This window comes from Lasiosphaeria miniovina (assembly GCF_030549165.1).
Source record: "Lasiosphaeria miniovina strain SMH2392-1A chromosome Unknown B0T26scaffold_4, whole genome shotgun sequence".
Lineage (NCBI taxonomy): Eukaryota > Fungi > Ascomycota > Sordariomycetes > Sordariales > Lasiosphaeriaceae > Lasiosphaeria > Lasiosphaeria miniovina.
The window spans coordinates 3883227-3899347 of record NW_026848223.1 but is presented as its reverse complement, the minus strand read 5'-3'; the positions used below and the strand labels follow the sequence as shown (position 1 = coordinate 3899347).

The following is a 16121-nucleotide window of genomic DNA, read 5'->3' as shown; positions in this document are numbered from 1 at the left end:
AGATAATCGAGTGACAATGTGTGCAAGATGCGACAGGATCCGGGATAGGGGGCGGAATATAGAGCAAGCGTCCATAGCTCGTGTCTCTTGCTTCCACTTTGCCCAACCACAAGAGCAACTATATCGGGCCCTTGAGGTCCAGAGCATTCATAATGTAGGTGCCAGCCATCAAGGGAGGTTTGACAAGCTTAAACACGTTTCCTGCTATATCTTCGACTTCTCCTTTCTCCCATCCTTCAAAAACTTGCTAACTTCGCCAGAGAAGAGAAATTCGGGGTAGGTCATATCAGGGTCGACGCCAACCGCCGCCCCGCCTTGGCGTCTCCATCCGGCGCCGTCGACGACGAGGCTGGTCCCGTTGACGTAGTTGCCCGCATCGCTGAACAGAAACACGGTTGCATCGGCAATATCCCGTATAGATCCCCATCTTCCGCTCGGAATACCCTTTGCCCACTCCCCTCGAGTTACCTGGCTACTAGCGAGGCGCTGAATGCCTTCTGTGCCTTCTATGGCGCCCGGGGCTATCGTGTTGGCAGTAACGCCGTATGGTCCGTACTCGAGGGCAACACTTCCCATCAGAGAATCGATAGCGGCCTTGGCCGCGGAGACATGCGCCTGGAGGGGCATTCCGGTATAATGGAAAGTTGCAGATACAGACAAGAAGCGCCCTCCCGTGCTGCCGGACGGGTTTGGGTTCGGGTTCTGAGATGCAGACCTGATGAGATGCGACATGGTAGCCTTGATGGTGTTGAAAGTTCCGATCGCGTCGATCTCAATGACAGCCTTGAACGCGTTCGGGCTCAGTCCCGAGATTGGCGCAATGAAGTTTCCCGCTGCGCCGGCGCTTCGACATCAATGTCAGCAGCCGTACAAACTTGCGGCGGACGGAGACAGCCATGGTGGCTCTCACACAACATAATCAATGCTCCCTAGCTCCTTCACGCATCGGTCTGCCGCGGCTTTCAGGGCATCGAACTGCGTCGAGCGTCAGCTAGTTGGGCCAGCGTCGTACACATAGGTCTTCTCACAACTCAAGGGCAGCACGCACATTTCGGACATCGACACCGCCAATGCCTAGAACCCGTGAGCCATCTCGAACTTTGGCAATCTCCTTTGCTGCAGCTTCGGTCTTCTCGACGCTGCGGCCAATGATGCAAGCATCTGCGCCGAGGTGAACGATGGCTCGGGTCTGGGCACTGCCAATGGAGCCAGCTCCCCCTGTGATGAACACGACGCGGTTGGCTACATATGACGGCTGTTGTTAGTCACTCACTGGTAGACCTCGCGGCCGAAGCTCTGGTCCATACGCACCAAAAATACCCTCGGCCCACGCAGTGCTCAAGTACTCGGAGCGTGGGACAGTCATTTTGGAGCTGTGTTGCGCACCCTCTTGAAGACGGCACGGGCAGTGTTGAATACGATCCTAGACAGGGAAAGCGAAAAGAATGCGGAGTACCCGAGCTCTGCAAACAAGCCTCGTAATGTCACAAGTTAATAGACGGCTGTCAACAAGAGAGGTATGATGACGAGAAGGGAGCACATTTTGGCCCTTGGACGCTGGATGCGCGTTGCCTTCTAAGTGTTAAGTACTACGTGATGACCTTCCACACCAAGACCAGTCTGGGGATGCCTCGGCTCGACCCCACTCCTAATGTCCCGCATTTGGTCTTTTGCGCCAGGACGCCAACAAGCGTCTGCAAGAAGTGGCATTCCCAGAATTACAATTACAAATTCCATACATAAGAAGTACGGGTAACCCAAGATAGAGATAACGGTGTGCATACCCCGCCAAGCAAAACTTCAGGTTATAAGCATATCAATAGTTCAGCTGAACGGAGCCACCGTAGGCGAGCTTGCGAGCCGGAGGTGGCGTAGAAAGGCTGTCTCTTCTCTTTTACCGTGAAGGTGCCGAAAGTTTCTCGCACAGGGATTGGCTAGTTTACGTCCGTGTCAAAATAGAAGACTAGTCGATCAGACAATCCTCGGACGTGTTAAGCCGTCAAATGCCGCTTTGCTGTGTCGTGCAGCCGTCGAAGAAAGGGCCGCTTTGGGGTGGATTCCTGATTGGGATCTGGGAGTAGGACGGAACGCTTTATAAGCTGCAGGAGTGCGCCGCAGCCACAGCGCCGCAGGCCAAGAGCGCCGCAGGCACTAGGGCTCCTAGGGGGCTTGCCCCCTAGAAATCCAACAATTAGACCATAAACATCGAAATATCGAATTATCACGAGAATTTGTTTTGGTATTGAGGGGCTAGAATAGCTATAAATCCGTTGTCCCGAAGTTCAGCTGGGCAGAGTCCTTACTTTCGAAGTTTCATGATATCGCTTGAGCTGCCGACGTGGAAGACCCTCGCCGCGAGGCTCCCTTGTCCTGCTTGTCAAAATGGACAAGCATGACGGCCCGGCTTGCTTCCCTAACGATGAGGCTATTCCGAGAAATTCGGTGCCGATCTTCCAGTCCTTGCGGGATTTCTCTTTTTATATGGCTGTCTCACGCGTTACTAGTCTATAGGGCTTGATGTTTGACGTTCCTTTGCCCTAGACCAAATCCAGGTTAAGAATAACGTTACAGGTACCTTGCATGCGGCGGATTACCAGCGGCGTATTGACGCCGGCGAGGTGTTGGCTCCGGGTGTAGCCTAGATAGCAACACCATGCTGTGTACGTTGTGATGACTCCCCCGTGTCGTTTACTTTTGATACAGTTGAGTCAACCTTCGGCTACGAGTTATGGCACAAAGCGGGGTTGTCCTTACTAATTTCTTAGTAAAATGGCCCAGTCACCCATTCCCTCAAGCGAAGCGAGGACAGCCCGCCGCCGGAGGCATCCGTTCAGCTGACCCTTCCTCTGGTCAGGTAGCTTATTTTACCTAACCTCGATACACTAGGCGGAAGGGAGGTATTATATTCGAGTGCATGTCTTGCAATGTAGAAATGCGTGCATAGCGGTTGCAAATTTCTACGAGCTAACCTAGGTAGCCTTTGAGGTGAAGGACATAATTACAGATTTATGTTCCAGGTTGATGCCCGTCTAGTTACAATCTTCACGCTCCAGTACGTTATGCAAGTACTGTATATATAGACTTCGGAATTTACTGTAGGAAATGCACTTCAAGCACGGTACATTGAGTGGGGAACTTGAGCACCGTGAGCCCGGTTGGACTGCCCGAACTTGAACAGTCCCCCCCGCGCTAGGTGCATTTCACGTCCAAGTCGTTCACAGCCAAAGCGAATCCATCAGAACCTCAACTGAATACGTCGCTGACACTTGAATTAACGGACCATCCTATCCACTCCTCACTAAAACCAGCAGTTTAAGCAGAACGATGTTTCGCGGCAAGTTGCCCTAGCAACTATTTCATGCACGCACTGAATCAACATACGAAGACACCGCATCTACCTTCTTCATCAGCTCGCGCCGCCGCCGCCGCCTAGTCCCTAATTAATTGAAACATTGCGCCACCTCCTCATCACCCGAGCTCTGCCAGTTGTGCAATTCTGGCTGCCCTTCATGTCATCCTCGCTGCCGGAGCTGGCAGAGCAGCCGAAAAAAAAGAAGCCTTTGCCCTTCAAACGTGCCGCCTCGCGACAGACGCCAGCCAACCCTACGACCGATGCACCTTCCGCAGCAGGCGATAGTGATCTTGAATTCTGGAGTCGGTCCAAGGATTTCTTTTCCACTAGTATTCACGAGGAGAGCGACTCGGATCAAGATGCCAGGATACGAGTGTCGCCTCCCGATAATCACCATCGTAAGCGCAGAAAGGTGTCGCCCGAGAGCGTGAAACGCCAAAACAGGTGAGTCTCTGGTCCCTACGGATGATTTATTGCAATATTAATCGGGAAAAGGGAGCACACCCCATTTTCCACCGAAGAGTCTACAGCGCGAGCCAAACAGACCCTAACTTTAGGGGAATCTGACGATGACCCAATCCTGGGCATCAAGGGCAAAGGCAAGGAGATCATCAAACCTAACAAGCAGCTCACCCCGCGGAAGTCCACCTCGGCTACGTCTTCAAAACCCTCGATTGTGTTCCTTAACGATGACGACGGCGGCCCCGCAGAGCTGGAGGTCAAGCCGAAGAAGCTATCCCCGAAAAGCAGTCGATCCGTGAGACACAGCTCACTCGATGAGATGCTTGGTGATCGTGGAAATTTCAAAACAGAATCCGAAGAAGAGCCAGAGATAGCCGGATGGGAGGCGAAAGCCCGGGAACTGACACGGAAAACTCCCGAAGCCACTATATACGTCATACTATCGTCCAGGATCCCCGATACAAAACCACTCATAGTGAGACGAAAGCTTCATCAGGACATGAAGTTGGTCTTGGGTACTTGGATTGAAACCCAAAGGAACGGCGCGAACTTGGAAGTTCCCCCTGACGTGGCAGACAAGCTTGTCTTGACATGGAAGGGAAACAAGATATACCAGCACAGCACTGCCGCTTCCCTGGGTGCACAGGTGGATGCCCACGGAAAGCTGATAGGTAGCGTGGGCGAAGGTTATACGACCTCGGGAGGTTCTAAAACTCTTCTCCTCCACTTGGAAGTATGGACCGAAGAGACCTATACCGAATACCAGGAGAAGAGAGAACGCGAAAGGGGCTTGAAGCTGGGCACTGTGGACGAAGACCCATTCAAGTTTGACATCGGACCGGATGAAGCATCGTCTACTCGGGAGAAGCAAAAGGGTATCAAAGTCGTCCTCAAAGCGAAAACACATGAACCACTCAAGATGAGTGTTCATAGTGACACAACAGTGGGCTCACTCGTGACGGCTTTTCGCAAAAACCGAGGGGTTGGCCCGGAGCAGGACATCGCCATCTACTTCGATGGTGAGAGCTTGGATAAGGATTCTCTGGTTGTCTCTGCCGATATCGATCCAGACGAGACGAACCAATTAGAAGTCCATTTGAAGTAGGTCATGGATCGTTGGAGTCAAGCAGGTATTTTGCGCAAGGGGCGAGGCCTTTCTTTGGCAAATGGCCCGTTGGATAATGATACCCAGTCATTTCCCCCATGACAACTAAAAAATCCGTGCACAGGATTCGCCCGAGCCAGCTTTTCAGTTCATTCCCCTAAATGCAGTGGTGTTGACTGTAGTCCATATCAACGATTTCTTCACAAGCGATAGCTCTAGGTCATTGCCTCGTGTCAAAATACCCCAATCGATGAGAATAGCTCCTTAACGCCTGTCCTAGTTGCCATGCTACCAATCTACCACTCGACCCAGAGGACATGATCAAAACCTTTCCTTCATCCGAGAAGCAATTATCCTCAGGCTGTTATAAACCTTTCCGGGCTGAGCTCCCAACACCAATGAGACAATGCTGAGCGAAAGTTAGCCGATATGTCCACCTTCCAGAACATCAGAGCCTTCAAGCCCGCTGGCCAGACCTATGGGATTGAATTTCATGCTCAAAATTCACGTACCTCTCGCGGGCCATTCCGATGTTTTCAAAAGCCCCAAGGATATGTATCCTCGACCCAGCAAGGACAATCCGCGTTTTCGTTGCTGTGGTTGTTAGCTTTTAGTCGTCGATGGCCCTCTAAGCTTTCTTACCATTCTCGATAGCAAATTTGGTTTTCTAGAAGTCATTGAATTAGTACCATGCTTTACTTCAAGAGTTCATTTGGTTACATACCCCGTCCTTTCCAGCAATTCTGCCTATGGCTCGTCCCAGCGCGTCAGGGCCTGGAAGCATTATCAGCGCACGCCCTCAATATAGATCAAAGCCCAGCATAGATGCAATTAATGTATACTAGGATGCCATTGAGCTCCTTGCTTACCAAGAGTCTGTCGAACATCCTTGATGTCGAAGGATTGTATATAGAGTGAATCAAGGCGGAGCAGAGCAATCGCATCATCGATGTCAAACCCCATGGCAAAAGCGGAAACAAAGTCCGCTCCCATCTGCAAAGCCTCCGCGCTTTGGGTGAATTTGCTCGATCGAAGCTCTACGCGTTTCTCTTTCGTGTTCATGCGGACCTGACACTCGAATTAACTTCCTAGCCGCTCAAGATACCATTTGGGATCCTTACCTGGAGTTTGCAATGGTCCACGAGAGGAGGATATCTAAGATTATCGATGTCGGTTAGATCGATTAGAGAATTTCGTCAGTAATCAGCAACCGATACAAATCTTACATCTAAGCCAACGTTAGCGTGAGGACCTAGGATAGCTCGGGTATAGTAAAATAATGCGGCGTAAGAAGGGCGATCAAACGTGCGCAAGAAGACTTACCTTAGTCCAGTTGCTTTTTAGAGCAGACATGCGGTTTGGCGGAATTGTAACCTTTCTCGTCTCGGCGCGGCGAATCGGATCCTGGGCAACGCGGCGTAGTATTAGCAGCCAGTCATCAGAGTCCACCAAGCCCATCGCCATCCAAATTGAGAGCATTAACGCACCACGTCCTTTCCGGGGACAAATCGCGGCCTGCCCTCCTCATCTACAGTCATATCTGTATCCTCGGGCGCATCGGGGGCCGCGGCAGCATCAGGCTCTGGAAGGCTGCTGTCTTCCACGTCGAGAAGAAGTTCGTCATCCTGGTCGAGACCGGGGAGCGGAACGGACTTGGGCGCCGCGGGCGGTTTCAGTAGGGCTGTGGGTACAGGCATCTCTCGAAGTTGGTGGGATACAGGGGGAGCTGAGCAACGGCATCAGATTCTAGGGGGACAAATAAGTGAATACCAGGCTCAATATTTTACCGTCCAATTTGTCTTCAGCTGTGTCGTTCCCTTAGTTTCAGGACGGGCCTCGATTTTGGTGGTTGAGGGGTTCGAAATTCGAAAATCGTGGACCCATATCCTTATCGCTGGCTTATTAAATGGGGCTAGCTTTAACGGTGGTGGGGCCGGCATTAGGATCCATGCAAAAATGCTTGGTCGTGGGTACTGGTAGCGTCATGGACGAAAGACAAGCAGGTACTGCCATTTTTATTTTCCTGGGGGCGCGGACGCAGCGGCCCTTTTCCGCAAAGCCGTCGACACACGGGCGACCTCCAACGAGCGGTCACATCACGACCCCCTGGCCGAGCTTTGGTTCCGCTGAGCTCCATATGCTGTAGCATGCTTCAGCATGTTTGTCGACAATGTCTACTAGCGCCACTACCACCCATCTAGGCCGCCATTTCTGGGCGTCGATTCGCGACTCCGTGACTATCCTAGCAACGCGACGACTCCCCGGACGCCAGCAACCGCCGGCCCGTCGAGTGCTCGACCAAACACAATTTACGCCGCAGCATACCCAGTCTGCTCGGTCTGCCCACTGGTTGCCGTGGATTTCGAGAGCATATCCGTTGGGAAGAGCGCCAAACAATGTACGGAGGAGCTGTACTTCGGGAGGGCTGCTCCTCATTGGCTTTACATCCAGTCCATCCTCGACAGGTTCAGTCATGACGGCGTGCACTGCAGCCGCTGATTCCGCCATTTCGGTGAATACTGTACAGAAGGCTACAATCAGTCATCTGGCAAAGCAAGCCTGGCTCGGCCGAAGTGGGGGACGAGGCCGCCCTCATCGTGTCATCAGCGTGAGAGCCAGCAGCTCGCGTGGGAAGCCCGATGGCGATAAGAATGAAGCCCCTATTTCCCAGCAGAATCTTGAACCTAAGCAACCTACGGCCGATAAGGCGCGTGAGGATCATGTCTCTGACATCGAGTCACTCGCCAACTCTATGTCCAAGTATCTGCATCTTCCCAAGATGCCGCACCGGCCTACTAAGGAAGAGTTGCTTGGGGCTGCCAATGGCTTCCGCGAACGCCTTAGAGTGCGCTTCAAATGGTTTTCGATTAGAAGCATGCGCCCGTGGAATGCGGATGAGTGGGGGGCGTTTGTGTCTTGGTTCTTGTTTGGACATTTGGTCTGGGTCTTGGTCGGAACCACCACCTTTTTCTCCCTTATAATATTATTTATCAACACTGTGTTGGCACAAGGTGAGCTTTGGCTGCCTGCTACCAGCGAGATACCGAATCGCTAACCCGGGTATCCTAGAAACACTGGCCAGGTGGATCGGAGACTACCTAACTCAGTCAGCAGGCCTTACCGTCGTCTTCGAATCGGCCATTGTCCCGAAATGGAAGGACGGTGTGATTACATTCCGGAATGTGTTTGTCTCTCGGAGGCCAGGCCGAGTCAGGTCCTCCGTGCAGAAGGGTTCATCTAATGCAGCAGCAGAGGCTGCAGCTGCAGCCGCGCGACAAGCTGACCAAGAGGCTGTTCAAGTAGAAGAAGACGACGGTAACTATACACAGTTTGACGTGACCATTGATACAGTCAACGTCACCCTGTCATTTATCAAGTGGTGGAATGGAAAGGGCCTCTTGAAAGACGTCGAAGTTAAAGGTGTCCGTGGGGTGGTCGACAGAACAGCAGTTCACTGGTCCGCTGATGGACAGGATCCCCTTTCCTATCGGCATGATCATAGCCCGGGAGACTTCGAACTGGATTATTTGAAGTTGGAGGACTTGTTGGTGACCATCTATCAGCCTGGTGGTTTCCGACCATTTTCCGTCTCCATCTTCTCTTGCGAACTTCCTCAGCTCCGGAAGCAATGGCTATTCTATGACTTTCTATCGGCATCACACATGTCGGGTTCTTTCGATGGTTCTCTCTTTACCGTTCATCCTCGACAAATCCATGGCGTCTCGGCGTCGGATGATAGGCGGCATGAAGAGCTTACTACCCCATCTGCGTGGAAAAAATTCTCTAGGTTACGCATAGATGGGCTCAAGATCGACCATCTAAACCGTGGGGTAGATGGGCCTTTTGGGTGGATATACGAGGGCAATGTCGACATCGTTGCCGATGTTATGTTTCCCGCCGACCCGGAAGAAGGTATCGGCAAGGTTGTTGCCGAATTCTATGATAAAATGGAAGAAGCTGTGACGAGCAACCGCTACCTCAAAATTCTAGACAATAACAGCGACCGCTATCGAGAACGCAAAGGCGACAATTTTGAGAATACCAATCCAACATTGTCATATGCGGGTGGCTTTGCGACTGCCTCGGACGAGTTACCGCCAGCCTCCTCTTCATCACCAACCTCGATCCTTGGCGGTCCGGCTACCATCCTGTCCAACATATCTTCTCCCGTAGAAGAAGCGCAGTCCTACTTGGTCATGGACCTACGCATTCACCTGAATGATGTACGGGCTGCGGTACCTCTGTTCAATAACCCGCACATCAGCTACGTGAACCAAGCTCTTGTGCGACCCATCGTTGCATACATAAACGCAAAACGCACCTATATCCCCATCAACTGTCGCATCGTCAAGCGTGCAACAGATTTTGATGGATCCTGGACTGTGTGGGACTGCGGCCTCTTGGACGACACGAGCGCCGAAGTATACTCTGCCTTCGCTCGAAACGTTGAAGATCAGCAGAGCCGTGTCCGACGTTTCAAGCGCGTTGGCCTATGGACTGTGAGTCTTGTGGTCCATGCACTTCTTGCGGGTGTGGCCGGGGACTTGATGTAGGAGTGGTGTTTATCTGCCTGTTTGACATTACTTGTAACTCTCTCACCTCTAGTATTTTGTACAAGACCCTAAAAAGAACTGGCAGAGGAAGCTAAACATGGCGGTGGGTACGGGAGCATGGTTTTCTTTTACACGGCGTTGAGGTGGTTTGGGTCTTGGCAGACTTTGTTTTCTCATGCTGTCGATTATAACATGGTGGACAAATGGTTTGGTCCCATTACTGTATATACTGATAATAGCAATACAGTTACGGAAATCTATACGAAGGAATGGCAACCGGCGAGTAAGGTATTGAGCGTCATGCCGAAGGCGATGAGAATTAGTGCCTCAGCAAGGTCATTCATCGTTAATGTCTCCCATATGTTGGCAGCCTTCTCTAGGCATGTTGAAAGCTGTGAATAAGTCTACAGATAAGGAAAGACTTCGCATTCCTACAAGTGCCATGGCATGGCACCAATGTCCTATGAAAGTATGTCCACGGGTTAGTAATTCAGTACCTATTGTGACACAGTTCTCGTTGACACTTTCACAGTGACTTCCGCCAGTTGGATGAAGTCAACCGTGCTGGCGCGGGTCATGTCCACCATCTAACTCTATTTCTCTATAAAGACACAATTTAGATGTTTCCCTTATCACGAGCAACTACCCACGAACACATTTCCGGGAAGAAGGCCGGACCTCTTACATGATACGGATTCTAGATCTGTGGAGACCAACCATGCCTTGTCCCATAAATAGTTGCGCCCGTGAAAATAGAAAGCCTCCTGCACTCGTTCTGCTTTCCCCAGTACCACGCTCCAGCCATTGCAAACCCCAAATCTCCAACGTCTAGTCACCGATTCCCCAAAGATACGAGCTCCACGCGTTCCAAATCTTGACGTGCCAAGATTGAAAATGTGCATATAGTGGGGCGGTTGGGTTGAGTTATGGGTGTTTGATAGTAATGCTCACAACACTGGTCTATCGTTTTTGGGGGTCTTCACCAAGTGACACCAATGGTAAGGCTTTCTTCTGTGGAGAGGAAAGCCGACGCGGCGTATCAAGTGCGAGATTTGTTCAGAACTCTTGAGTAAGAAACCCTTCACATGAAGTCATCACTAAAAGCCCGTGTCAGCGCCGAACAAAAATTTACTACGAGCATTATCCTTCACTTACTCTGCAAACGTATCTTCATACGAATTCACGTCCGCGGCGGGTGCACGGCTTACACCGACAAGGGTAGTCTTCGTCTTGGCTGCCTTGGACTTCTTCCCGCCCTTCTCAGCAGCCTTCTCTTCCTTCATCTTCTCGTTGCTGAGTGTCGTCAGAGTGCTCGCGATTTTCTTGATCTGGTCGCTAGGAAGGTCCTTGGCGAGTTGCTTGGTAAATTCCTGTAGGAAAAGGACGTATTGGGGCTTCTTGGAGCTGTCGAGCAGAATCGGGACGAGGGTGCTACGCAATTGTTCGAATTGTGTCTTGCTGGAAGGCTTGAAGAGTGGCAGCGAAGCCAAGTCCACAGTAGTATTTGGGTCGTTTGCGTCAATCACGACAGCGCTACCAGCGGTCGTGGCCTTGCGATTGCTGATTCCGATTGCGCCAAAGAGGTCCTCGGCATGACGAAGATCAGACTCCTTTTCAGTGGAACGCAGTCGCTCACGCTTTTGGGCCTCGGTCTCCTCTTCGTCGCTCGAATCATCATCGGCTTGGGCGAGTATACGAAGTCGCTCAGCTTGGCGCTCGGCAATGCGCTGAGCCTTAGACTTCTTGTTCGCAGCAGCTTCAGCTTCGGCCTTCGCCTTCGCCTCCTCAGCCTTCTTGACTTTCTCACGCTCGACCTCGGAGTCCTCGGCAGCGTCCCAGGATTCTAGAACCTGTGATAAAGGGGCTGTCAGTCACAAGGCAGAGCATTCCATATCATCAACTCGTGTGCAAATAGAGACATACATCGCTGTCCTCGGCCTCCTCGTCATCGAATTTCCCGCGCCGTGCTGGGGCGGTAGGGGGAGAATCCGGAGCGGAGCTGGAGGAGTCTTCCTCCTCCTCTGTGATGAGCGTGAAGTGTGGTTAGCGCAATGGTCAATCAGATACAGACGCTGCTAGTATTAGCGCCACGCTCGCCATGGGCCAGCGTCGCAGATCACGGCCAGGAAGCTGCCCACTTTGCGCCCAGTTGCCATTGCCGTCGCGATCGGGCCCTGTCAGTTACGGGAGAAGAACACCAAGTGGGAGTGGCATTGACAGGCGCAAGCCCGCGCATTGGCGAGACGTGGCTTTTCGCGGGGTTGCGCACAAAGCAAAATCATCCTGGTGACTTACCCCACCGTTTACTCGGTCCAGGCATCGCTGCAAGGGTACGCGCAGCTCCAAAGAGCTTTTGGTTTTCGAGGTGAGAATAAATGAAGAGAAACTCGGCTATGTGAATTCGAGAGCGCTTTTTCGGGTCTAATTTCTGTGGAGGTGGGAAAGGTTGATCAGGTTTCGAGGTTGGGTTGGGAAAAAGGACGTGGTGTGTTCCATTTTCTTGTTCGACTAATTTAGGTGGGGGGAACAGGTGCGATAACGCCGCAACTTTATGTTCTCGCGCCTTCTGATTGTGTGCCGCATTTGGCGCCAACATGATATAGCCACAATTACTATTCCGTACACCGGAAAAATTACCTTCTGCCTTTGTCTCTCTGGCGGCGTGATTCGATGCCCACGAAAGCCCATCCCATGGTGACTTCAATCAACCAAGGGATCGGGACTTATGCTTAGTATTTTGTATCCATATAATAAGACAGCGCAACAGCCCTAGACTCATGCCTCTACGGACCTCAATGTTTGTATTTGTGTACTTACGCCTGTACTGTAGGTACCAAGGTATTCGTACTCCGTACCCAAAGAGCCTTGAACCCCTTCCAATCCACCCACTCTTGTTTAGTACGGCGTATGTACAGTATGTATTGTACAGTACAAGCGTAAGTACACAAATACAAACATTGAGGTCCGTAGAGGCATGAGTCATCAATGCAAAATATGCTGCCTAGGTATCCAAGTACCTTCGTTATATTCACTTGCGACCTTCTTGCCTTCAGTCCACCGTCGTTTGAACTAAGACATCTCCTTAGTGTCCGTAGATCGGGCAAAGCATAAAGCTTGAACCCCTCCAACGTCAAGATTGACGTCACAGCAATGTTACAAGGGCCCTGTATGCGTGTGTATGTAAGGAGTAAGGGAGAAAATACGGTAGGTCAAAACATACGGAGTCCATACGAATACAACTCACCCGGTTCACCCAGTTGATTTCTTTTTCGGGCCGTGCCAGAACGACTCCCGTCTTTTCAACACGGGTCTGGCTCCGAAGCAAGTGAATAATACATGCTTGGATTCTATGTAAAATTTCCACGGATTGCCCATTGAGTAATTCCTTTGCCCCCGCACTTTAGCAGCTACTAACTGCTAGGCGACTCGAGCAAGCCAGCACCTTGCACGGGTTCTTCGAATGAACGAGCTTTCGTTCCTCCAGAAGCTCTCGAGTGGTTGACAGAATATTAGGCACAAGCTAGTGAGCAATGCTTATTCCTTGCCGATACGCAATACTGCCTTTGTTATACAGAATAGGTAGAGGTATAAAAGTATTGTGAGAAAAGGGCACCAATCGCCTAGCCTTCAATAAAAATCGGTGTGTCTTTTTCCAATCAATAATTGCTTGACCTCGTATCCTTCTTTGAGCATCGGTTACGGAGAAAACCGGGAATGACATGGCTGGCTGCAAAATCCTCGAACACCGCCTCAGCCCCTCCAAAATGCCAGCGGAAGCAGAAGCCATTGTTCTCACCCGAAAGATCCCGGTGATAATGTCCAACTAATCGCCCAGTTGCCCGTCAATTCCCTTCCCGCAGTTGCTCTAGCCTCTCGTAGCCATTTCCTTCATTAGCAAGACCTACACAAGGCTGAACTCCCCGGTCAGCCAGGCGACTCCCGCCGCCAACACTGACCAACTGTGCCGCCTTCTCATGTCTTGCTAGTGGCCTGGCGGGCGAACCCGGCCTTGCAAAGCTCACCCTGGCTTTGGGGCTTCCCTTTCTTGTTCCGATTTCCCTTCGATATAATACGTCCCGGCCCATCCTCTTAGACCTCCTGAACTGTTGCTTCGCCCACCCATTCTACGATTCAAATAGGAGAAAGCTCTGATAGGCACATATATACCAACACAGCTCATACCCCAATCGTCTCAATGAGCTTCGTCAAGGTCAACAACAAGCTCTGCTCACCGAAAGCACGTCTCGGCCGAGTCATTGCACCCCTGTGCCAGGCCCAGCTTGGATATCCGGCCAGACTTGCCTTCGCTGCCTGCGAAACTCGACAGGGCCAGCCTTCGAAAGACTTCTCTACGACAAGGGTGACTCCGCTCCGTGATTTCTTTCCCGCCAAAGAGACAGCATACATTCGCAAGACACCACCAGCATGGGCTCACCATGGGTGGACCGAGCAAGAAATGCTTTCGGTTGTTCCTGAGCATCGTGAGCCAAAGACGGTGGGAGACTGGCTCGCGTGGAAGTTGGTTCGACTATGTCGGTACGGACAATCTCAGGGGCGGAACGTCGCGGATATGTGAAGTTGGTTGACTTGGGATACTGCAGATGGGGCACAGATATTGCCACCGGAATCAGACCAGAGCAGCAGGTCGACAAGAAAAACCCCACTACTGCGCTGGCTGCCCACAAACCCCTTACCGAAGCCCAGTGGGTACGTGCTCGAATTGGCTAACCGTCCTTGCTGTACGTGCTGACCCTGAACTGCTAGCTGGTCCGCTTCATATTCTTGGAATCCATCGCTGGAGTTCCTGGCATGGTCGCTGGCATGCTCCGGCATCTCAACAGCTTGCGGCGTCTCAAGCGGGACAATGGATGGATCGAGACGCTGCTTGAAGAATCGTATAATGAGCGCATGCACCTCCTAACGTTCATGAAGATGTGTGAGCCGGGACTATTCATGAAAACGATGATACTTGGGGCGCAGGGCGTATTTTTCAACGCCATGTTCATCAGCTACTTGATCTCACCCAAGATAACTCACCGCTTTGTCGGCTACCTCGAGGAGGAAGCCGTCCACACGTACACTCGCTGTATCCATGAAATCGAACAGGACGACCTGCCGAAATGGTCGGATCCGGGCTTCAAAATCCCAGAGCTCGCAATTTCGTACTGGAGAATGCCCGAGGGGAAGCGTACCATGAGGGATCTGATACTCTACATTCGAGCGGACGAGGCAGTCCATCGCGGAGTCAACCACACATTGAGTAACCTCAATCAGAAAGAGGATCCTAATCCATTTGTCAGTGACTATAAGACAGACACTGGCCACAACCAACCGAACCCAGCCCTGAAACCTACAGGATACGAGCGCGAGGACGTTATAGGTTGAACCACGAATAAGGTGGGATACAGTTGGACTGTGGTCGTCGAATCCGGGTATTTTCGCCGAGTAAGTAGGTAAGGAGCTGCTTCGGAGAGTTCTATGACATATTGTTTCTGTTGAGCGTCTGTCTTCGTGTCTTGGGTAGTGTTAACTCCATCTAGATAGATAGCGGGGTGCATGTAGATAAGTAGAAATATTCTTCTCTTCATAGAGCAGCACGGTGTTGCTGTGTATAGAATGTGCTTCGAGCTGAGTGCTCTAGTCAACACAACAGCTAAAGTGAGATAGGGAGGCTACATTTTGCAAACGCCTATGATTCTGATTTTACCCTATTTTTGTTCCTTTTTGTCCTGTTCGTAGTTCTTTTGATATTCTTATTCTTTTCATCAAGTGTGGCCATTTTTGCAGGATAATGGAACTTGTGGGCTCTTGATTACCCATGAATTTTCAAGTACACACGTACTTACCTAGCTACGCCCCATTTTCGGCCAAAACCGAAGCTGGCAGCGTCTAATACCGCACGCTTTTACGTGTAGGGATGGTAATGTTCATCACTCCACGCAGGCTGCATTATTTTGTTTCACTGCCCAAGACGGCGTCATAATGACTGCAGAGGAGAAGACATGATTTATACAGAAAATAATTACCATACTACGTATCTACACCCGCGTGAATCTAAGATACCGTGGTGGACTGCTGATACTCCGTACGTAAATTTGCCAGCTTAAAATAGCAACTATCCGTTTCCCAAGGCAGAGTAGACGAACAGATGTCGATTCGGGCAAGGTCGTGTTCAATGTGATGTTGCCCGAGCATAGTGTGGAAAACCAAGGCCTCGAAAACAATAGCGGTACCGGGTGGAGTCAACCACAACCGTTTGGTTCGCATGGTTCCTTTAGTTCCTGGGTAAAATTGGTTAGAGCATTTCGACTTCTATGACAACAGCACAGGCATTAAGCTACCTTGCCAACTTTGCCTAGGTAAATAAACGGCATTTTACGAAAACATGTAGAGAAAACTTGCAACGGGAAGGTGAAGGAGTTACGGGAATGTTCCAACCTTGTCACCGAGCACTTCTTCTGGGAATTGCACAATCTACGAGTATTCCGTAGGTATGTTACATACTCCGTACCAACAACCTGAACACGGACTGGACGCCTGCATGCCCAAGTGCTACCAAACCGGGGCACTGTGGCCGTACTCGATCCTTAAGCTCTGTGCCGTTCGACTTCCTCGTGCACAGTGTGAGGATGACTCCCACTAACACTCG

At 51.2% G+C, this 16121-nt stretch overlaps 6 protein-coding genes across 6 annotated transcripts; 3 read left to right on the top strand and 3 right to left on the bottom strand.

Annotated features, from left to right (window-relative positions):
* Nucleotides 1-204: 204 nt before the first annotated feature.
* B0T26DRAFT_751897 (uncharacterized protein) lies at nt 205-1366 on the bottom strand (the record flags this gene model as incomplete). Its single annotated transcript, XM_060445448.1, has 4 exons — nt 205-844; nt 911-975; nt 1049-1242; nt 1312-1366. 4 exons carry the CDS (start codon nt 1364-1366, stop codon nt 205-207), a joined length of 954 nt encoding a protein of 317 aa, XP_060296693.1.
* Nucleotides 1367-3509: 2143 nt separating this feature from the next.
* Nucleotides 3510-4919, top strand: B0T26DRAFT_751896 (uncharacterized protein; the record flags this gene model as incomplete). Its single annotated transcript, XM_060445447.1, has 2 exons — nt 3510-3796; nt 3848-4919. 2 exons carry the CDS (start codon nt 3510-3512, stop codon nt 4917-4919), a joined length of 1359 nt encoding a protein of 452 aa, XP_060296692.1.
* Nucleotides 4920-5144: 225 nt separating this feature from the next.
* B0T26DRAFT_777038 (uncharacterized protein) lies at nt 5145-6616 on the bottom strand (the record flags this gene model as incomplete). Its single annotated transcript, XM_060446629.1, has 9 exons — nt 5145-5328; nt 5432-5513; nt 5562-5586; nt 5644-5693; nt 5789-5987; nt 6041-6074; nt 6137-6140; nt 6239-6323; nt 6407-6616. 9 exons carry the CDS (start codon nt 6614-6616, stop codon nt 5241-5243), a joined length of 777 nt encoding a protein of 258 aa, XP_060296691.1. The 3' UTR covers nt 5145-5240.
* Nucleotides 6617-7089: 473 nt separating this feature from the next.
* On the top strand, nt 7090-9472 carry B0T26DRAFT_741058 (mitochondrial distribution and morphology proteins-domain-containing protein; the record flags this gene model as incomplete). Its single annotated transcript, XM_060443919.1, has 2 exons — nt 7090-7930; nt 7989-9472. The coding sequence occupies 2 exons, from the start codon at nt 7090-7092 to the stop codon at nt 9470-9472; spliced, it is 2325 nt and encodes a 774-aa protein (XP_060296690.1).
* Nucleotides 9473-10553: 1081 nt separating this feature from the next.
* B0T26DRAFT_751893 (eukaryotic translation initiation factor 3 subunit J) lies at nt 10554-11792 on the bottom strand (the record flags this gene model as incomplete). The annotated part of the gene is made up of 4 exons (XM_060445446.1): nt 10554-10569; nt 10628-11322; nt 11396-11493; nt 11768-11792. The coding sequence occupies 4 exons, from the start codon at nt 11790-11792 to the stop codon at nt 10554-10556; spliced, it is 834 nt and encodes a 277-aa protein (XP_060296689.1).
* A 1444-nt stretch (nt 11793-13236) lies between these two features.
* On the top strand, nt 13237-14857 carry B0T26DRAFT_741056 (alternative oxidase-domain-containing protein; the record flags this gene model as incomplete). Its single annotated transcript, XM_060443918.1, has 4 exons — nt 13237-13281; nt 13746-14008; nt 14074-14179; nt 14237-14857. 4 exons carry the CDS (start codon nt 13237-13239, stop codon nt 14855-14857), a joined length of 1035 nt encoding a protein of 344 aa, XP_060296688.1.
* Between the last annotated feature and the right edge of the window lie 1264 nt (nt 14858-16121).